This window comes from Falco naumanni, chromosome 8 (genome assembly GCF_017639655.2).
Source record: "Falco naumanni isolate bFalNau1 chromosome 8, bFalNau1.pat, whole genome shotgun sequence".
NCBI classification, from domain to species: domain Eukaryota; kingdom Metazoa; phylum Chordata; class Aves; order Falconiformes; family Falconidae; genus Falco; species Falco naumanni.
This window is the reverse complement of record NC_054061.1, coordinates 47,402,742-47,425,345: the sequence shown is the minus strand read 5'-3', so window position 1 is coordinate 47,425,345 and position 22,604 is coordinate 47,402,742. Positions and strand designations below refer to the sequence as shown.

At 40.0% G+C, this 22,604-nt stretch overlaps 1 protein-coding gene across 1 annotated transcript in view; it reads left to right on the top strand.

The window, feature by feature from the left end:
* Positions 1-22,604, top strand: part of PDE11A (phosphodiesterase 11A) — a 135,233-nt gene that overhangs the window by 80,144 nt on the left and 32,485 nt on the right. Inside the window, exons 11-14 of the mRNA XM_040604409.1 lie at positions 12,766-12,912; positions 13,018-13,125; positions 18,315-18,424; positions 21,473-21,563. Of these exons, the coding sequence (XP_040460343.1) occupies positions 12,766-12,912; positions 13,018-13,125; positions 18,315-18,424; positions 21,473-21,563 (456 nt within the window). The remainder of the gene's footprint in view (positions 1-12,765; positions 12,913-13,017; positions 13,126-18,314; positions 18,425-21,472; positions 21,564-22,604) is intronic.

Sequence of the window (22,604 nt, the reverse complement as noted above, 5' to 3'; positions counted from 1 at the left end):
TTAACAGATTTAGATAATAATTCTAAGTATTTCTGCTGTACTCTAAAATTCTTTTACAGTTCTGAAAAAACATTTAAGTAGTTTAAAATATTACTGGCTTATTGCCTTTAATAGTGGCGGTTTTTCAGTTTCTTAGTAATTATGCACACTAACACAGTGGTACTTCAACAACAAATTTTCAGCAGAGGAGTAATAAAACATTTATGGTTATTAATTTACCCATACTAAAAAAAGTGTGCTGCTGCTTTGCTGCTCTTAAATACTGGATTTTGTTATTTACATGGCAAGTTTTGTATTTCTTGCATCAGTTTTCATATCCAAAACCACAATTAGTCCAGGACTTGAGAATGCTTCTAAAAACAAATTAGAAATAGCAATTGTTGCGGACATAGTATTGCTCACAAGTAGAGGTGAAATGATCTATTATCCAACAGACCTGTTGTTTGTCCCTCAAACTGATCAGTCATCATACTCCACAAGAATCCCTTGTCAGCTAGAAAGCATCAAGGAATAAATACAGTTCAACACTGCTAACACCATTAAGCCAATGACCATGCAAAAAAGTGGTAAGGCATAGAATACATTTAAAATGTCATACAAGCCTGAGGAGTATCAGATGAATGACTGAAAAAACCCTCAACACTTATCAAATAATAAAGTAATATGCTTCAGTTAGTGACAGACTTGGGAATTTATATTTGGAAAGCTTTTCAAGCAGGAATTAAAATTTATCTATCAAAGACTTGTGCACTTATATTGGACCAGAATAATTTAAAATATTGGGGTACTTCAGCAAACGATGATACTTCAGAAGTTCTTCACTGTGGGTTTATCATGGTTCTTTTGTCCATCAGTAAGGAACAAATTATTCCCCGCAAAGTTTATAGACATCCCTGGGGCAAGCCCTGTATGTGACAGCTCATTGTTCTGAAACCTGCGTTCCCAGACTGGCCCAGTAAGACCATTGTTGCGTTTGTTGTAACTTGTGGAAAAAATTCTTCAAAGAAATCCAGAAAAATACCATAATATTTCACATGTGAAATTATTCTTTATTTACCTGTGCTTGGATTCTTTTTGTAGCCCAGCAGACTGACAAGTTATAACTGGGAATTTTCTCATTAAAAAATCAAGTTGCTTTTCACCAAACTTTGTCTGGATAGACATTTTTTAATTGGCATTATTAATATCAATGTTGATTTTAAAATTAAACAAAAACTTTACTAGTTGTACTGATTTTAAAACCAGGAAAAAATCTTTTGTTTTCCCTAGCATAATACCCTACGAAGGGAAAAAATACTTTTCTTTGTTTATTACTGTCTCTATACAGTGTTCTGTCCACAAACAGTTGTTTGTCATAAATGTTTACTGGTATCGGTTTTAAATTATTAATGGCAGTATTTCTAAAGGCTTTTCTTTTTACAAAATATTTTACAAAAGGAAACATAAATGTCCCCCAAAGGAAGAAGGCAGTGTCCTTTAGAGGCTTTTGTCATTGCCAACGAGTTGATATTAAAGCTAGAACCTTCTTATAATTTAAACTCCCAGAAGTGAAAAATGGGAAATAGACGAGAAATGTTTTTCTGAGATGAATCTGTTTGGCCACTGGGTGCCATCCTTGCTCCACTTTAAAACTGATTGCCTAGCAGCATTTCTGTTAAGCTGTAAAATCCTGAAAAAGGTAATACTAGTGCAATTTCACACCATCATAATGTTTGTATGTGTGCATGTAGTAGAATATGTTAGCAGCATAGGCAGCAGTGTCCTTTTTGTGTGAGTCACCAAGAGACTCAGGAGAAGTATCTTCACAGGTTCAGCCGTGTTACATGCACAGTATTATATCCAGCAATTTTTCTTTGCATTCCTCCATCAGCTGCTAAGAGCAAGGCTGTGCTGAAAGACCTATTCCCACCCATGAGTGTGTGAGCGTGCAGTATTAACTTGGGCTTTGGGATTATCTGAAGGAAAAAAATTACATGGATGCACCCTTGTTTTCTAGATCAATACACCCCTAAATTTATATTTGGGGTGTATGGCTCCGTGTCACCCAAACAAAACTATATCTGGCATATATTATGTAAACAATATTTGTGATTACAGCCTTCTACAGGTTATTTATTATGCTGTTTCATTGTCTGCCTAGGGGGGCATTCCTCCATTGTCTGAGTCTCAGGAAGTCTCATGTTTTAGTCTGGGCAAAATCCCAGGCAGAATAAATGTACTTTCTAACAGAGAAATTTGTCAGTAGTTGTGCAGTTTTAGTCTTTCAAATTTAAAGTGTAAACACTTTAAATGTATGAGAAATAGACTCTAGCACTTGTCTTTCTTGCTGCAACTGTATGGAAAACGTGCAGATTGTACTTCAGGCAAAAACAGGAAACTGAGTATTTTATGAGGCCATTTCTGTGAAGTGTTCCGTCATCGTGTGCTTTGTGACCCAGCTCTGAACACACATGCGTGTGCACACCCACCCACCCTCCAACACACACACATGCCACCCACCCCCACCATACATCACCTTTAGGCACACCAAACAGGGTAACTCGGCTAACCCTGCTTTCTGTGCTGCCATGCGGCAGCTTATGTTTTGTCCCAGGCATACAACAAGCTTATGGGCACGCAAAAACCCCCATCCCAAAACAACAAGAAAAGATTTCTGTTCATGGCCTTCATAAACTCTACTGTTAAACTGATTTCGGGTATCTCTACTTGTGTTATCTGCACTGACCCTGAAAGGGACCTGTTGCTGTGGGTGGCAGTAAGGAAAGGTTGTGGCATAATGACAGCAACCCCATGGTAAGTTGTGGCAAGACCCGGTCTGTCGGGAGTGCCTGCCCCAGGGTCGCATGGCAGCAACCTGGGGAAGGTGCTGATGAGCTGGGTGCTGCGTGGCACAGCAGTGCAGTAGGGTCCCACATCCAGCTCCTTGCCTGGCTGGTTTCTCACTTACCTGTACATTAGCTACCTGAGTCAGTGGCAGCACCCCACTGCTTTTTGCCAGGCATGGACAATCCTCAGGGTCCCTAAAATGGAGTCGCGCAGACAGACCTCTTCACGGAGATTTGTACCCCCTCGGCTGATGCTGCGGCCGCTCTGCAGCACTGTCTAAGCATAGGATAAGATGTTATATTCAAAACAGTAATTTGGCAGATGCAAGGTGCCTAGAAGAAAAGGAACAGTTGCATCAGTCAAATATCGTAAGAGTATTTTAATAGGGGCCGGTTAACATGTACTATAAGGCCTTCATTAAGAACCTCATGAATGACAAGCAGCAAGTATTTATGGCTGTGTTGCAGATGAAAGCAACTTTTGTTTAAAGAAAATTTATAAAGCTAGTAATGTGTAGATAGCAAGTAAAGAGACGAAACAAATATTTAAGTACCTACTGTTTTTGTTGAAAGAGCAAGTACTTTTTTTTTTTTTTTTTTTTTTTTGGCAGAAAATGTGTTGATTAGGCTGTGTGCTGTGTGAACTAGAGCTCTGTGCTGCTGTGCCGGGTGGGTGCGCAGGCTGTCTGTCGGCCTGCTCCATGGGATGCAGGGGGCAGCGGGGGAAGTGCATTCTGCTGGGAGCGGACTGGCGTTCATGTTCACATCTGACCGGCAGAAGCCTTGCCCAGGATAACTCTCCTGGCTTGTTAAAACTGTAGCAAGATGAAGCTCTGGATTTTTTGAGAATGCTTTTTTGGGCAGCCCTGCGTGCTCCTAGGGTGTGATTTACGGATTCAGAATAGGATTTAAACCTGCAGTCAGAACTTGATGAAAACTAAGGAGAAAAAGACAAAAACATGTTTTAAGGATTATCACTGCAATGTTCTCTGTAGCTTTTCTGTAAATGTATGTTGTAAGTTTGAAGGTGTTTTCAATATTATTTATTGTCTATCTGACAGTATTCTGCTATAGCTGTCACTCTAGCGGGTCTGAAATAGGACTTCATCCCAGTGGAGCAGTTGCCCGCTCATATATTTGCATAATTTTCACCACCAGTCACTATACTGCCAGCCTGATTTGTCGCAGGTGCTCAGAAAGAAAATTTCAGTGGCCAGCAGGAACACAGTCCAGCCCTGTTGCTGTGCATTCCTGCAGCACCACCACGGCCCCACAGTGGCATGTGACCAGTGGTCCTGCAGATTGGCTCAGGTGCAGTGAGTGCTGCTGGAGTACACTGGGATAGAAAAAATAGCGTAATACCAGTGTATACACCATTGTGGCACTGGTGGGGCTTTTTAGGTTTTATTGTTTCTTTTTTAATTTTTTTGTGTGTCTGTTCTTGGTAATGCCTTCACTTCTTTCTCCCTCACATACTTCCTCACTCCATGTGTCCAGCTGAAAACTGCAGGGCACAGCTTGGACTGTTTGCCACCAAAAGAGCCAGTTCCATTCTGTGCCTTCACATCATGTCCTCTGTGAGAAGAACCCTGACCCTGTTCCTTCAACCCATAATGAGGTTTTTCCTCTTCTGAGTCTTCAAGGAAGCAGTCAGAGCCTTCCTTCCCCATCCCAGGTATCACTGTGGGGGAGAAGACTATGTTGCATCCCTCTTCCCTCACCCTTACAAATTTATAGGCATGAGGCAGCCTGCATTACCCATTCTGCTCTTCGTGGGAGCAACAAAGCTGACTGCCTACCAAAACCAAGCAAGGCTGTTGTGGGAAATAGCAGCTTGCATGCCTCGACACTTTTGTATCAGGGAAATACTTGCCCTAGGTTTGCTGCTTGTGTTTGTTTAAAATTCTGGGACGGAGACTGAATAGAGTCCTTTGTATGAGCTTCTCATCTGCACCAATGGCCATAAAAAGTCGACAGTTGCTAGCCTGTAGTATGTGACACACTGGTTATTTCCTAATCACCATAAGCCAAAAGGACGTGAACACTCCCTGGTGCGCCTCAGGAGATCATTGTGTCAAATGTGCATGCCCTGTAAAACTCCAGTCCTAGGCTGCTGTGGTTATGGACTTTGGCCTTAAGAATAATAGATGCTCAGACCATTAATTGCTTTTATTTTATGTCTCTGCTCTTTTAAAATAGAAATTTCTTTTTCCTTTTATAGGCTGCCATATATTTTATTTCTGTGTACTAGGAAACACCTTTAACATCCAGGATTGATTCTTAGCAATGTAAATAACGTATTTTGTGTCTTCTGTTACAGTTTGTAACAAAATTTTAAATGTAATATTTTTATTCTGAAATTGATTATTCCTTTTGATGCATCCCAGTTTCAGAAAGTGGCATGTTCAGACAGGATTGATTCACTGATCCAGAAACATTCAAATACTTTCAGCTTTTTAGCTGTAATTCTGGGCTTACCTTTGGAAATAGTATGTATAATTCTGTAATGACATATCTACCCTTGCCCTTTTAAAAATAAAATTATAAGATGACAAATCCTTTCCTCGGGCACATATAGCTTTATACCAAAAGCAGAAAGTAAATACCATACTTTTGTCCTAAGTTCACAGTGCATGATAATAAAAAAACAATCCAAAATGCTATATTTGATAGTGATATATCGCTTAATGACTACTTATTCTGATAAAAGCAGCAGAATAAATAGCTTGCTTAATGCCATGAAGTTTCTCTTTTAATTAAAGCAAATACCAGTATCCATACTAAGCAGTAGTTATGTTTGGTAAATGGTCAAGCCAATATAACTTTTTAAAACAAGACTAGATGTAACTTTCTTTGTTCCATATTTCATGTCTAAATTACATGTTATACTGTTAATTTGTCAGTTGAGGATAAAGCAGTATGCACCACATATACATGCTTCAGCTGCAGATTTTGAAGCTGGATGCAGAAGTAGCATTATTCTCAGTTTACAGATGTAAAACTTTGACTAAAGCAATGAGTGACCTTTTCCAGCAAAGGGCCCAGATACCTACTGTGGGACTTCAGGCAGAGTTTGGGCATTTGATTTCACAACTGCAAGCTCTGCTTATCTGCTGCGTTACACTGAAGAGGTTTAAAAGATGTAAATCATATTTCAGGGATTGTTGATGTCTTTGAACAGTTTGATGGATAAAACATTCAGACAGTCTGGCACACAGAAAGAGGGAGTCTGGTAGATCTGGCGGTGGCAAAGCATGTTGATGTGGCAGTGTTGTGGTCTCCTCATCTCATGTTTTTGTCCAACTGCTTTCAGATGAGTCCAAAGCCCCACTCTTGTCTCATTCCAGTCGCCAGTTGTGGTTATCTGAGTATCCCTTCATAAAGTGACCTCATTCAAAGAATTGGAATTTGGTGAAAGCAGTTGAGGGGCAAATAAATTTGGGGGATTTTAACCCTGCTTGACCCAGGGGTGTTGGACTGGCTGGTCTCAAGAGCTCCTTTCCAACCTAAGTGATTCTGTGATTCTGTGCGGTTTCACTCCTGAAGGCGGCAGCAATGTTACTGTGATAATCACACTAAAAATTCATTAGAATCAGAATCCAGAGGTTAATACATGTACATACTTGAAGCCTCTTCCATACCTACTCTCCTTTACTGTAAATATTATAAAATTTACTTTAAATGCTGCTGTCCTGCTTCTGCTGCGGTTGGTCATTGGAAAAGAGGTGCTAACTCAGCACTGTGAAGGGCAGAGAGATGCCAGCCGCAGTCTGCAGTAACAGATGGAGGTCTTTAAAAACCAGGTTGCTCTGGGCATTAAAACATCTCTGAGCTGAAACATTTGATTCTTTCCCCTTTGGAGAGAGTATGAAATGTGTCAGACTAGAACATGACAGGCTTTGGTCTTCCATGGCTATGAAGAAGTGCAGAATTTGTCCACTACTGGTAATAACTGACTATAAAGATACATTTTAAAAATGCCTGTGGCTATAAATATAATCAAGTATTTTAGAGGCCTTTATGTGTGGAAAGAACCCTTTACAAATAAAAATCTTTGCCATCAGAAAATACTGTCTCCAGTATAGTTTGATAGAAGAAAGAGACATAAAGAAGGCCTTACATTTAAATATTCTCCACTTTGATACTTTCTGTGCGGGTTTTGATGATCAGCCTTTAAGGTTTTTCAGTTCCTAATCTTCTGACAGAGATTCTAGGTGAAGAGATACTTGAAAGGGTAGTCTTATTTTTTGGTGTATGTCACGTTGTCTGAAGCTCCAGTTTTGCTATAAATGAGGTCTAGATCCTGACACACTATTGAAACAGTACATGAGCTCCTGACTCAGACGGTGCTCCCGGGAGTTAAGAGGCATACCATATTGTTTTGCCATTCTTTTGCTACATCGGGACATATATTCCATGGGATATCTTTATATGTGTTAGATACATTCAAGTTTCTTAATACTTTTTTCCCATCAGTCTGGCGTTATTTTCTGATTAGGAAACCTTGCTAACCGTTCCACATGTCATTGTCGACAGGGCTATATGGTAAGTGGACTATATTCAGTAGTTGAAGTTACTGTTACAGAATAGTTCTGATATCACATGGGAAAGAAGCTGAGCGTACCAATTGGCAGAACGTGCTATTATTTTTTAACAAAGCTATACTAATATACTTATCAGTAGTTTTCAAGATACTTTCCTTGCATAATAGGCACAGATGTCTTACCCAAACAGGTAGTGAACTGAAGAACGGAGTTTAAGGTGGCACAGCAAAGTAGGATTTCAGTCTAGTGTTTTCTGTGTTTAGCTGGACTGCTTCCATGGTAGTGAACGATTTTACAAGGAGAAAGAATGTTTTCTGAAGAACCCACCAGTTTCCTTACATCTAACTTTATTACTTTATCAAATATGGATATAGAAGATTGTGAAGAGTATGGTATTAGAAGAGCTAGTGCAAAATCATTTAGTAAGCCTTCCCTGTCAATCCATGGAATGTTATTTTTGTTCTGTGTTCTTAGTATCAAATGGGGTCATATTCATATAAATGTAATGCTGAATGAAGTTACTACAATCAGGCCCTTGAGCTGTAGATACCTTCTGTTTAAGAAACTCCTTAAGCTGCCTATCAGTGTGTGCCAATTTGTAGGAAATAATGATGGAATAAGAGGATTATGGCAAGATGAGACAAAATGTAATAACCACCTTGAAATTGTCCTCTCTCCATCACTGACGCAGACTGTCATTCTGCTATAGGAGGCCACATTCTGCTATAGGAGATTATTAAATACCCAAATTGATATTTGGTCCTGACATGATACAGTTTTTCCCTAAATATAAGGAGTTACCTCGCTCTGACCATTTTTTATGCTGGCAGCACATGACCTGTCTGCTGGTCTCCACTGGCAGTACATTTGACTAGCTGGAACGAAAGGCTTTTGCTTAGTATAGCTTTCACATACTGAAAACTAGGCTTCCAACTCACACAGGAAGTTTGGTTTGTAAAACTGTGTGGACCATTAGGGAAATCCATAAAGTTTCTTCCCTGTTTGGAAGGACTGGTAATGTGTTTCCAGATCCTAAAATAGTCACACCTATCATGATCTTATAGCAGCTATCACACCTACAAGTTATTCAGGGCAGCAAGCTTGCCCCACTTCCTTTCAGCCAACTCCAAGCGATCATTCTTGTACTATTTATAACTATAAACTGGTTAAAATTTAATTTGTAAGAGGACATTGAATGGTATATGCTTTCCACATGTTTTCTCAATAGCAGTATTGACCATTAGAAAGGTACTGCTGTGGTATATGGCAGAAACTGAAAGCAGAATTGAAAGGAAAACAATTTGCAGTAACAACCAAGTTGAATATAAAACCTATCTCTCATTCAGGAAATATGTTCAGTAAGAGCAGCACAAGTCTCCCTTTTGCTTGTGTTTGATTGATTGTGATCGCTTTGTTCAGCCCTTAGAGTGAGAATGTTGTAAAATGTTCTGTGTATGTGTGTGTGCTTATTATACTGCATTTTTCTGACATACATTTACACATGAACACATACTGCCCAGAGAAAGTCTGAGTGCTTACCATTATTGTTATCTGGCTGCATGCTAAGGATATAAAGAAACCATTTAATATAGTGTATGTTTTATACATACTTCCAAAATTGTGAAATAGTTGTCTTCAGCAACACTAAGGTGTACACATCAAACAGTAGCTTTTATTTTGAGTATTTAGCCTTTCAAAGTTTCCCTATAGCTTTGATTCTTTAATTTCCTAAAGTTTTCCTTTTTAGGTTTTGTTCATCCACAGCAGCCCAAAGGCTTATTATACTGAACCAGAAACATTATTTTTCTATTCCCATTGGCTGCCTTTTATAGTGGTCAGAATTGGGACTTCATTGTTAGTAGAAACCACTTTGATGTTCCATGTGTTTGGAAGTATGATGGTCATTAATGACATGTGGCCCTTTCACAATGACTGGTGTAAGGTCAGGCTCAACCAGCCACTCCTCTCCTGGCTGTTGACTATACCAAGCAGGCTGTGGAACCGTTTACACGATAGCAGAGAGCAATGAGGAAAGGATGATCTGTCTCCAATCCTGAATTTAGTACAAAGGTGCTTTTCCTCCTCCTTGTATCCATCCCACGCACATCTGACTGTAGGGTAGCCACAGACCTTGTCTTTATGCTGTCATTCAAGGACAGGACTTGCTTTTTTTCAGGCTGCTTACAAGTGGTGATAGTTTCCCAGTCTGGTAACTGCTGAGTTTGCGCTGTATTAAGCAAGACCAGTTGCCTTCCATGTGCTAAACCCAACTTGTGTTCATGGTTACTTTCAAGACCAATTTTTGCTTTAGTACCAGGGGGTATGGAGATGTGACCAGAGGAGGCACATCCGGCTTTAATTTACCATAAGCTCACAGAAGAGTCATGTGAATTTTTCTTAGGGATGAACGAGCATTGAAATTGTTTGGTCCGCAGGGTAAAAAGACTCAGAGTATAATGTTCTTAATTGTTTTTAGAAAGGGGAACTTGAACTTCAAAACGTTCAAAAGGAAGCAAGCCTTTTAAGTGATTCTAAATCACTAGGGTGCTTTAAAAAAATAATTTCACTGTAACTTGAATTTTAATTGCCTGCCCCTTCCTCTTACTGCTATGGTACTTTCATCCCCTCTGTTTTCCTGGAAAAAAAAGTGTTGTTATTGCTGTCTATTTTAAGAAATCCACTGGAATTTCTCCTGCAGTGCAGCAAAATTTCAGGGATGTATATGTTTTAATATTTTGTATTATGAATAATTTTTATATCTTTGTAATTGCATAAATGAAGTTTTAATGATTGCTGTCCTATAAACCCTGGACTGCTGCATTACTAGCATAAGAAGCTGAGGACAGGCGATGCCAGGTGCTGCCAGAATATTGCTGCAGCCCCACAACATACCATTTTTTTTTAGCATTATTCAAATTAGTCTCAACACTCATAATTCTGTTGTTTCCTTTATTGCTGTTGTAAAGCGAATGGTTCTTTTATACAAATGTTATCTCCTGGCTATTAATTCAGCAGTTATTTTGGATTATGGCACTCCTGTTAAATTTAGGAATGTAAAACCTCATAAATATTTAAAAGTTTCAAACTGACGTGGGAAGAAATTGTTTTTGACTTGCTTTGTTAATATCCTGTTGTTCAGTTTGTAATAGATTTGGAATATATTGTTATTTCTCTACTGTTTGACAAAGGGAAAAACAACTGCGGTTGAGCAACTGCTTGAAGTGTTCTCCCTTGAGTTGTAACAGGCTGGTAAAAGTGTTTGTTTCCAGTAAAAAAAAAAAAGCAAGAAAATATGTTTTCTTTTAAGATGACAAAAAGTATAAAAATTTTAATCAAAGCCCACTGCAAAGTTAATGAAAATGCAGCAGTAGGCCTGTAAAGATAATCTCAATAATAACAATTTCAAGTGGGTCTACTTACAATCAAGTGCTTCTGTTTCAACATCTTTGTTATTTAAACTTCTGTCTAAGGAATAAACAAGACGGACAAACGAGTTTCTTCCCTCAGAGACATTTTGTAGAGAGTGCATTTACTATGCAATGAGTGTATTCATCAGCTAAATATTAGTATGCATCTTTAGTATCCCCCAAAGCTCTGAAGAATAACTGAATGTGACAAAAAAGTCACAGTTTCTATAAGACCTCTGAATGTCTGGACAGTACAGCCTCTGGGTCAGTATTCCTGTTTCACACCTAACCATATTTTTGTTCATTCTTTACCCCAGAAGTAAATACGTTGCTTTTCAGCCAGATCTTAAAGGGTGTTGCTGTGTAACTGCAGTTGGGATCACCTAGAAGTATTTCAATAATTATTAAAAAAAAGATGCTAAATTGATTCAACCTGGATAAGTATGCTAGCAGATAAAGTGTGCAGTTAACAGAGCTTACATCTCTGCCTGCACGCTGCAAAGGTTCTTCAGCTGTGTCCTGGGATGATGCCTGACTTGATGGGTTTGTTGTATTTCGTATGTCAGTTAACCTCATTGGCGTAATGCTGTGACTTGTGGTACTGGGGTGGTTTACTGGCTGCTGAACCAAAAGGACTTTTCTTCTAGCTAGCAAGTAAGTTAACGCTGCAATGTTAATGCTATTTTATGGCAGGTGTGCACAGTCATCTTCTTACATGGTATAGCTAAACCAGCTTAATCTCCACATAAAGTAATTATCAAGGTGGCACTTTCCCTTTGGCCAGAAAAAGCTTTTTACAAGACAGTGACTTGTAGTTAGGGTACAATATTTCAAAACACAAGTTTTCAAAAAGGAAACCATAAGGTGGTTGCATAGAAGCTGTAACTGTGAAGGTGAACTTACAGTTGCATGAACAAATCAGTGATTTGTGCAAGTGAGTAGCTGCATGTGCCACACCAGCTGAGTCCATGCAATTTTTGACTAATTCAGCATGGTCCAGCTCATGGCCTGTGGGCTGGATCCAGCCCCTTTGTGAGGTTTCTACCTGACCCATCGCTGTCTCACAGCAGGAGACAGGGAACAGATGCTCCTTCAGCAAATGCAGCCTCCTCCACCTGCCCTCTCTAGGGAGGTGAGTGGCAAGTCCGAAGGGGCGTAAAGAAGGGCAAACAAGCCTGTGAGGGTTGTCAGCACCTCTGCCTGGCTCCCACAGGTGCTGCCACCGGGCCAGCCACAATACATCTGTGTGCGCAACTGTATACGTTAGGCAGTCGTGCACACTCATTTGTATGTTTTGGTGTGTATGAAAAGCTTATTCCTCTCCTACAAAGAGAACAGGAGTCTGCTGTTACATGAACAAAGCAAAATGTAAGGCTTTTGCTGTTGTTGACTTATTACATAATCAGCATTTAGCAAATTATTTTTATTTTACTTTGAAAAGTGCTTCCTCTACACGTTTCTTGTATTAACTTTTTTGTTATTGTTGTTCTATGAATGTGTAGTGAACAGTGTAAAGCAAAGGGCACTTGTATGCTTATGAATGTAAAGACATTTGGATGAAGAAATTCTGCAGAGCAGTATATTTACTTTGCATTTCTGAATGGTAGCAATTAAAATTTCCAGCTGCTGGCTGTCCAGATGTTTCTTGCATTACAGCATTGTAATTTGCATTGGAATATATTGTGTTACTGCAGTAGCTATAAAGTGGTCAGCTCTCACAGTCTAAATGCTATATGCAGGCTCCAATTGGGATGGTGAGCATATTTCCTGATCGTACCGGGTTCTTCTCCTTCCCACTGTTTCCCCACTCTGTTAGCCTGACATGTTTGTATTTCACAGATGAAGACTTTTATTGCTCGGCATTCAAATCAAGCAGGAGATTTATTGGCAGGTCAGAACTGATGTATGGATGCTTTCTTGTAAGAGTGACACAGAAAAAAAGACCCAAGTTTTGAATCAGAAGTTTCCCTTTCCCTTTGGCATTTTCAGGCAGCAAACATCCCTCTGGTGTCAGAGCTTGGCATTGATGATATCCATTTTGATGACTTCTCGCTTGATGTGGATGCCATGATTACTGCAGCCCTGCGGATGTTCATGGAACTTGGAATGGTTCAGAAATTTAAAATTGACTATGAGGTAACCATCTGCGCTGCAGAGATATCTGCTGCTTTTGTCTTGGCACTGCTCTGTCCATTTGTACACATTTAGTAGCCCTGATACAATTTGTACTTTTCATTTCAGACGCTGTGTAGGTGGCTTTTGACAGTTAGGAAGAATTATCGAATGGTTTTGTATCACAACTGGAGGCATGCTTTCAACGTCTGCCAGCTAATGTTTGCCATGTTAACTGTAAGTATCCAGCTACACAGTCCCGTAAGAGCTTTTGCTGCCACATTGCCTTACCTGTCTAAACATTTTCCAACATTTTGATTTCTTTTCTAGTTATTATGGAACTCATTCATTTCCAACAGAAATGCACACGGAAGTTATTCAATTTAAGGTGGCACGTATCTGACAAAACCTTACAGTGTTTTAGTGACAGCGATATCACAGGCACATTAAAGTGACTAAAAACAGATGGCAGGCTTGGAGTGAGCTTGTTACTATAGATCTTGGTCTTACAAAAATGCTTATCTTTTGGAACTCTTTGATTTGACGTTTATCTCAGACTCTTAAATTGCAAAGTACAAAACCAAGGAAGATTAAAATCCCAGAAGTATTTATTATGTTGGTATTTATTACCTTCTCATCTAGCTTCATCTAAGTAGTTGTAGAAGGTATTGCCTTAAAACATTTTAAGATTATCTTCCAACATAGTAATCTAAGTGAATCTCATGTCTCCATTGGACACTGTAACACTTCTGGGTTTTATTAACATGTATTTCCATCAGTACCTGTAACTTCTTTCAACATACAAGTAAATTCTGTTGAAAGTACCACTGCTCTTGCTCTCTCTCCCTACCCGGTAGCAACCTTACTGCATGAAATAACCCATATTTGGCTAGTTAATTTCTGTAAATGTATTGATAAATAGCTTGGTGGTCCTGCATATTTAATATTCTCATTAATATGGCAAAAGAGAAGCAACATGTCTGTACGCACACAACGCTTTCTGTTATACTTTGTATTTCGAGTTTGCCTTATCTCCAGATAAAACTAAGAATTCAAGTTTTTTCCATTTTTTCTTCATGTTTGGTTTTAATGGCCAGCATCATCTGTTGTGAACCTTAAAGTGGTCATAGTAATAGCATTTGTACAGGTATTTATTTATCTGGGATATCATGTATTTGTTTGCTAATTTTTAATCACTGAATGTTTATGGTCTCGGCGCTGGCCAGTCTCTGTGGTGTAGTTAGCAGCTGGACCCTGTCCGTAGAGGTGGAGGCTCCACAGCCTGTGCCGTTCGCAGCACACATCAGCGCCGTGTAATGTGGACTTGAGACAGTCCATGGCCTGTTTCCTGCTCACAGGGCACAGCTGCCTGGTGCACGGGTTCCCAGCTGCCTCCTGCGTTTGGCATTGTCTCTGTGGCAGAACTTCATGTGTCAGGCAAGGAAAAAAAAAAAAAATGGAGTATGACATCCCCTAGCAGGTGGATGTTGGTCTAGTCCTAGGTCTGTCCCAGCATTGTCGGTTTGCGGAGGCATGGAAAATTGTACCGTTCAGTGTGAGGCAAAGCAAACAGGGATGGTCAGCAAGGGGGAAGGGGTCACCTCCTCCTCTGGGCGTGAGGCTGTTCAGCTGAGCAGAATTAACATCGTTTCAGAAGGCACTTTCTGATAAACTCTAATGAAATCTCATAATAGTGTACGGGCATCAGTCGTTTTTAAAGGTTTATAAACAACATGGGGTTTTTTTCAGTCACAGAAAAATGAAAACCTTTTTACTCTGAGGAGTAAGGGCGAAGTCGGGCAGTGCCGTTCAGCAGGGCATTCCATTCGGTTCTGCCAAGCGCTGCCGCGGGGTGAGGAGCCCTCCCACCTCACCCGTGAGGACCTCTAGGTGGCGCTCCGAGGCCAGGATTTCGGTGGGAACGAGGCTGGTCTCGGTGGGAAGCCCTCTCCCACCAGGCAGCTCCAGCTCGGCTAGCGGTGGCTGCTTTGGCAGCCGGCAAGAAAAAAGCAGATCCCTGCTGCTTCAGCAGCCACCAGCAAGCCTGCGAGGCCTCAGCCGTAAACTGCTTTGACCAGGGTTCTCAAAGTATAATTTCAGGATCCTTTTAGCAGTCAGCAGAGGGACACAACTGTCTGTGGGAGGTGATCCAGTATTTTTAAGCCAAGTCATTTCACTACCCACACTCTTCGTAATAAACCGAACAAGAAATTCCATGTGCAGGGCTGGATGCCTGTGCCCATGGCATTGGACTCGCCGCATATCCCACCTCGCTTCGCTGTGGCTCTGGCTGAGAACATGTTGTCTTCAGATGTATGATCCACTTGGGCTGCTCTCCCTTCCAGAGGTAGGAAAACTGGCCTTGTGAAAAAAGACACCAAGGAGAGTCAACAGACTGCTAATAGCACAAGGCTTGCTCTTACTCTGTGTGTCGTGGGCAAACCCTCTGAGCTAGTATGTGTCTTGTTTTTTCTCTTGCAAAAAGGGGAAAACTCTCTAACCATTAGAGATGGGCTCTGATGGTCAAGAAGGCCCTGCTTTGTGCAGTTATTGTACCCTATTCCTGATCTCACCATGACAGTCGGCAATATTGGCTGCACCACAAATATAAACCAATAAGCCTATTTTAGGTCATTTTCAGGTAGGGCTTGCTGTAGCATAGCAATGTTTAATCTGTAATGCAGTAGCCTCTAGTGGCCTGGCCGTGCTCCTACTGAATGCAGAAGGAAAATTCAGCTGGGTTTATCAAGCTGAACAACAGAAATCCAACAAAGCTTAAACCAGTTGTTTCACTCCTTGGTCAGCGTTCTGCATATCTAAGGTGTGTTCCTTTATATCTAAGTATGTATTTTCTCTCTCCAGTTAGATACTGAACAATTATAAGCCCAGCCCTGCGCTTTCAGACTTGCCCAAATATTTTGAGGACAAGCGCTGAAGCAAAGACTGCTCCTGTTACAGAGGTCACATGGGAGTAAACTGCAGGATCAAGCCCAGGCTTCATTATCAGTGCCTTTGCCTAACACAGTTCACATTGATGCTTATTTCAAAAATTAAAAATGAACAAGCAAGGAATACAAAATTATAATCCCATCTGGTGTGCTAATAACAAAACATATAAATGTGGGGCAAGGTATAATGAATCCAATTCATTTCCTCACATGAAAGAATGACCTCCACAACTCACTGGAGACTCTGCCACTCATGAGTTATGGGTCATTCCTTTTCTGGTGAAAATAAATTTTACTGCACCGTCGTCTATAGCCATGTATTTTTTCTCCCTCTGTAAATTCAAAAAATGGGGAAATGAAATCCTCTATTTTTTTGCGTTATGTTCAAAGCAGATACCCCCTGACCGTAACATTGTTTTAAATTAAATATTTTTTAAGTTAAATATGCCATATTTCTCTCATATAGTCAATGACAAGACTTTTGATTACATAAAATGTTGCATTTATTTTTGAGATATTGCTACTGTTAATAAATTCCTTGATGGGCTTTCCTACATTTGCAATACAGGTTGAATCCTCAAATTTAATCAAAGCTTGTGTTATGCTACAGAATATTTATTACAGCATCAACTTTATATTATAAAACTTCTATTTTAAGTTGTTTTAACTTAGCCATGAATGTTTTCTCTAGATTGAAACAACACATGGCATGTTGTCAGTTACAGTCCTATTTTTAATCCTTTTTTTAACAATAGGTGATGATTATTTGTTATATAAGAACAATGTTGAAAAAGAGAAAACACTGCTATTTAGAGAATTTTGTCTGCCTGTGTAGCTGTTACTGAAGCCAAAAAAAAAAAGCAATCCCACTAGAAATCAAGATAATTCTTTCATAATATTCAAATTACTCTGTACAGCAGTGGATTCAACACAAAAGGAATCTTTTTTTCTCATATTTGATCATCTTGCTGATCTGTAAACACTGAGCACTGTTTAAAGCTTTTTTCCTGCACTCCCTCAGTTCCAACTGAAATGCATTCCTGAGCACCTGGGGGAGCTTAGCTCCTTGTACTGCCTACACATGAACTGTGGTCACATTTCAGACTGTAAAAACTTAGGCTGTTTGGATTTGAATGTGCATTTATTTAAGTAGAATTTGTGGTATTCAGGGTGAATAGCAGAGTTTTCACGTGGTATTGCAGAAACTGACTGGCATTTCTGAGTGGTCTGTAAGTTCCAGCCAGGTAAGGACGTCAGTGATCCCACTGATACTGTCTTTGTATCACTTAACCCTGCTCTTGCCAGTAGGTGGAATTCCATTGAAAATCAGTGGAATTCAGGATTTCTTGCACACTGTTAGTCTTCAGCCTTGGTTTCATCCTTGAATATAAATTTATTTCATATTCCTTTTATATAATTTCCTTTCATAGTAACTAGATCATGTGGCTAACTGAGGAGTGACACGGGAGACCAGCACTGTGGAAAGACAAGTGTTATAATTTTCCAGCTCAGCCAGTCTTTTTTGCAGGCATTATGCCCTTGTGCTTCTAAAGAGTTGAAGAGCCAGGTTTTTGCCTGGGTAAGATGCACAGCACCAAAGAGGTGGTGTCCCATACAAGCTCCAGCACCTTCTCCAGACAGGATCTGTTCAGGATGCCTGAGGTTAGCAATAACAGTAGTGTTTCTTTCCTGAAATGAGGCAGTTCAGGCAGGAAAACAACTATAGCAAGTATCCACAAGGAGAAGTACAGTGGCAACAAAATTTTTCTAAGATCACCTCCCCCATTCACACAGGCATATCTGGTCTGAGCTGCTTATGGGGATTTTCAATACATCAGTTCTCAAAATTCTTTCCCAAATTCAAGTGGGTGTCTGCACCAGAAACATGCCATTTGAAACATTTCCTCTTTAAGTCACACTGCTTCATTTCATGTGTCCCAGATAACAAATCTCTTAATAGTTCATAACAATTCCATAGAGTATGTTTTATCTGGCTTCTTTTTTAGGTCTTTTGATTTAACATCTCAGCTATCTCTGACAGTAGGGATTGACTAAAATGGTCATCTCAGGATTGAAGAAATCTGTCTAAACACTTCTCTGAACAATAATTTCAAAATGGAATCAATTTTGGTTTTTATTTCTCTGATATGACATTCCAGTTCCTGTCTCAGTGTGTAGTTATTGGTGTGTGTTTTCAGCTCTTTTTTGTCTTTAATGCCTTCTGGGTAGTGGAGAAACAGTATGCTGGAAATGCAACAGAGAGATAATAACAGATCACTCCAAGGATGTTATCTATTCTGCTAACCATCTAACATACAGCAGGGAATATAACATGACAATAAAGCATTTATCTTCTCCTTACTGAAACATTCATGGTATCAAAACAAAGTTGACTGTTTCTTGATGGACTAACATTACTTATCCCTTTTGCTACTGATAGTTACAGCTGCTTTTTTTTTTTTTTTCCTCTGCTCTCAGACTGCAGGATTTCAGGAGATTCTAACTGAAATTGAAATTTTAGCTTTGATTGTGGGATGCTTGTGTCATGACCTTGACCACAGGGGAACCAACAATGCCTTCCAAGCTAAGTAAGTTTTCTAATTCTTATTACTTTAATTTTCTGTTTTCTTCCACAGAAGAGCAAGAGGTGACCCAGAATAAGGAATGAAGCATTAATTTCAGGCCTCTTAGACCAGGGCCAGGTATTCTTATTCTCTAATGTAGTGAGGAACTATCCATCTTTATCATTCTCTGTTCTTTTGGGTAATTGCTGGCTTGTCCTTTGTGTCAGACTGTTGAATTGACACCACATACTGAAACGTGGTGCCAAAACTTTATGATCTTTTCAGGCTCAGTTGTTATTGATTCTGGTATTCAACCCAGGAAACACTGAAACTGTCTGGGTTGTTCTTGCTGGCTGGAATGCATGGCATTAAGCAAAACCATGTACAACTATTAAGAAGAAAAGGAAATGGGTAAACGAAATAATGCGCTCACAAAAACTTTCACACTAGTATAGGGAAGCATACAGAAAGTAATTGCTAGCTTATGAAGTATGAAACTGTTGCCATCGTGCTGGAGCTCTGATGCAAATTGCCTACAGCAGGTGGCTGGAATCGTTGCCTCACCACATTCCCATCAGCTGTGGAGCGCACAGGGTCCCTGCCCTGTAGAACTGCTGCCTCCCTGGCCTGCCCCACACACCAAAGCACACACAGCCTGTTCCGACACCTGCTGCGGTGGGCAGGAGTGGGCTGGCCACCCCCTGCAGTGGTCAGTACCCATCAGAACACAAAGCTGCATCTCTAAGGCAGATTCTTACATTACCTATATGAAATTTTGCTCCCCATACCATTTTCAATTCTAAAAATGAATTTTATTCTGTTCAAGGTGCTTGGGACCTGATTCAGCAGCCCTGACTTGCATATATTTTTACTTTCCAGGCTGCTGCCCTCAGGCAGAAGCAGGTTGGTGAAAGGTTTGAAAGAATTTCTTCTTACTGTGGTGGCAAGGGAATGCCCTTGACCAGGGTCAGATTCTTTCCAAAAATCTGCGTTCCCTGAAAACTGGAGGAGACAACAGGAAATGTCCCCAGACAACATCCTGGCCAAGTTGTGAAATAAAGCTGTCAGACACAGAGACTTCCAAATCCCATGTTGTTTTATGAACTCACCAGGTCCCCTACAGTCAGAATATGAGACCTGGAAGCTCTCTTGTGCTGCAGATCCCACCATGCATTTTCAGCTTTGTCTGTTCTGCATTACTACTGATCCTCCAGCATGATGGGGAACTGGTCAAACGGTTGTCCAAAGACATTCAAAAGACGGTGTCGTGTTGTACTGGCCTATTTTTTCCTACCTTTTGCAGAAGTACTCTGCTGTAATGTGTGTATAGGCATGGGCAGCTGCATTGGGGGGGGGGGGGGGGGGGGGGCGGGGAGCTGCCTCAGCGAACGTCACTCAAACTGATGTTTCTGATACTCGCTAAGCTGCCATTTCCTGAGCTATTGGTGTTGTGGTACACTCTCAATGAAACAATGACACTGTCTGGATCTTCAATCACCATAGCAAGGAAAATCAATTGCAGTGCTCAACAGACAGAGCTCATGGTGCAAAGGTTACCAAGCACTGCTAGATGCCTTTTTGCAGCTGAGTCTTGAAGAGAATCAAAAAAGGAGAGACAAATGGGAAGGAAGCTCAGCTGATTGATGTTTATGTTCCTAATTTACAAAAACAAGACTAAAGATTTACATCCTGACCGTTTTAGGCTCTGATTAAGTTAACCACTTCTCCGCTGTAACATTACACAACAATATCTCTTGTGCAGGGGGATGGCTGAGTTAAAGGTAGATTTCAGAACGAGACTGCTATCGCTTGTTGTTTGACACCACGGTACGAAGAGGAGGCTACCATTTTACGACTCCATAAAGAAATTGTTGAAGACATTTAACAAAAGATGAACATTACCACACATGTATAAAACATCCCCAAAAACAGAAGCTGTATTTTTCATAACAGCAGCTTTGATTTATTCCTTCAACCTGACATAAATTTAAGCATCACATTTTCCTATTTTATCTTCAGTGTTCAATACTGCTGTTCTGTGTGATGAAAGTTCAAGAGGTATATGATGGAGGCAATATCACAGTTGTCTGAAATAGCTCTGTTATATATCTCAACACTACATTCTCTAGGGATGATGTTTCCTGGACATCCTTCTCTCTAATATAGCTGCTTCTGATAATTAAATATCAGTATGGTGCAGTTTTATAGTATGTGCTCCTAGGAGACTCTTTCTGTTTGTCTCTAGCATAATCTCTTATTCTCATTTCTTTGGAAGGAAAACCTATCTTGTCGCTTTAGGCTGGGTCCCAGAAGTGAAGTAATGGTGAACAGTAACTATTCTGACAATCCAGTTCTGTTCTCTGCACCTCCCAGTGATTCACAATTTTATAATTGTAGTCTGTAGAGTTTTGTTCTTTAAACTTAGAAAACTCACCTGCTCTGTCCATTTTGAAGCTAATTTTGTTTTAGACAATAAACATGATGAGAAAATACATTCTAAAGAGATGCTAAACTTTACTTTTATATTCAACGCTCTCATTTAATGTTTTCTGTTTACCTTAGTATTCAAGCATGTGATTTTACATGCAGACAACCTCACTGCATTTGCGGTTGGGGTTTTGTTGTTTTTTAAGAGTTTGGGTTTTTTGGTTTTTAAGAGTTGTAGTTTTAAAACAAGTTTGTATTCACCCGTTGTAAGCCATTGCATTTATTAAGGATTAAAAATAAAAAGTAGTAGCAGAACAGCCAGTCCTAGCTCAAGGATGTTACTGTTTGTCTTTACTGCACAGTAATGTGCCAGTGCTGTTGCGTCACTGAGGTGCTTTGAAAGTCGCATTACAAAATTTCATGTAGTTCCAGGAAAATCTTTAGTCAGCGGATGATATTTAGCAAAGTCTGGAACATAAATGTCTTGTATCTGGCTTTGACTTACTATTTTGATCCTGTCAACTGTCTTAAGTGTGGTTGCTGAAACAGAGTGTGTGGCTACGTGCTTTTGTTACTCAATTGTTTCTGAAACATGCTTCGTAAGCAGACGAGCAGTATTTGTTGACTCTCTGTGTTCTGTTTCAGGAGCGGATCAGCCTTAGCTCAGCTCTACGGTACCTCTGCTACCTTGGAGCACCACCATTTCAATCATGCTGTCATGATTCTCCAAAGTGAGGTACAAAAGCATTATTATTAATCTTGCTGTAAGCTGTTGGGCCGTTTCAGCTGGAGAAAGGAAATACCACACACAGTACCTTTTCAGTGCCCTCTCCTTGAGGGTTTATTTATTGGTTACCACAAAGGTCACAACTAGCACAAAATTAAACAACAACAAATGCTGATCATAGAGCCCAGAGATTATGTTTGTCTTATTCAGCTAGGGACAAGGAGAACGTATCCTAATTGTATTGTCAGCTTTTTTCAGCCTTCTTACACATATCCTGCTCAGTGGTTTATAGGCAGATGAAACAAGCTTTTACTTTTCCCCACAGGTGTTGTATTCAGAGTATCACAGTCATCCTTTACTGAACCAATTTATTTGATAGTCTTTCTGTAATCAGTATTTTTATGATGGTTTTGCATAATTCTATTAAATTATTTTAAAAAAATGAGTATCAGTAATTCTGCTGTCCAAAGTACACTGGTTGCTTTGCAGACAGATATAAAGACATAGTTCTTGCCTAGAATATCTTACGCATAACAGTATGCAGCATGCACTACCCCAGAGGTGTAGTGAGAAAAGTAGGATGGACACGCAGTCCTTACAAAACAATGGGTGTGTTTTCTTAATTTACACAGATAGGTTGTTACAAAATGCATTCAGTGTGTGTATAAAAACAAAAATGTTTGTGCAGCACAACTGGAGACCATATACTGATCTGCCGTATCTTTTGAAGAGCATCTGGGAACGTCCTGTGATCAGACAGATAGGAATGGGGTGATGGCTTTACCTCTGTGTACAGTGCCACAGAGATGAGTCATGGGGCTGTGGCTTTAGTGTTCAGTTTCTTGCCATTATATTTAAAAAGTAGACATAGGAACGGAGAGCACCAGCATGAGACTTAAACAGCTCAATCTGCTTAGCCTAGCCTAGCTTATCTAAAAGGTGATACTAGGAATTAAATGGCTCCTTGTACTACCAGGGAAAAGCATAAGAAAAAGCAGCATTTGACAGTTAAACAGACTGGTTCGGAATAGGAAAAAAGGAAGGGGGTTT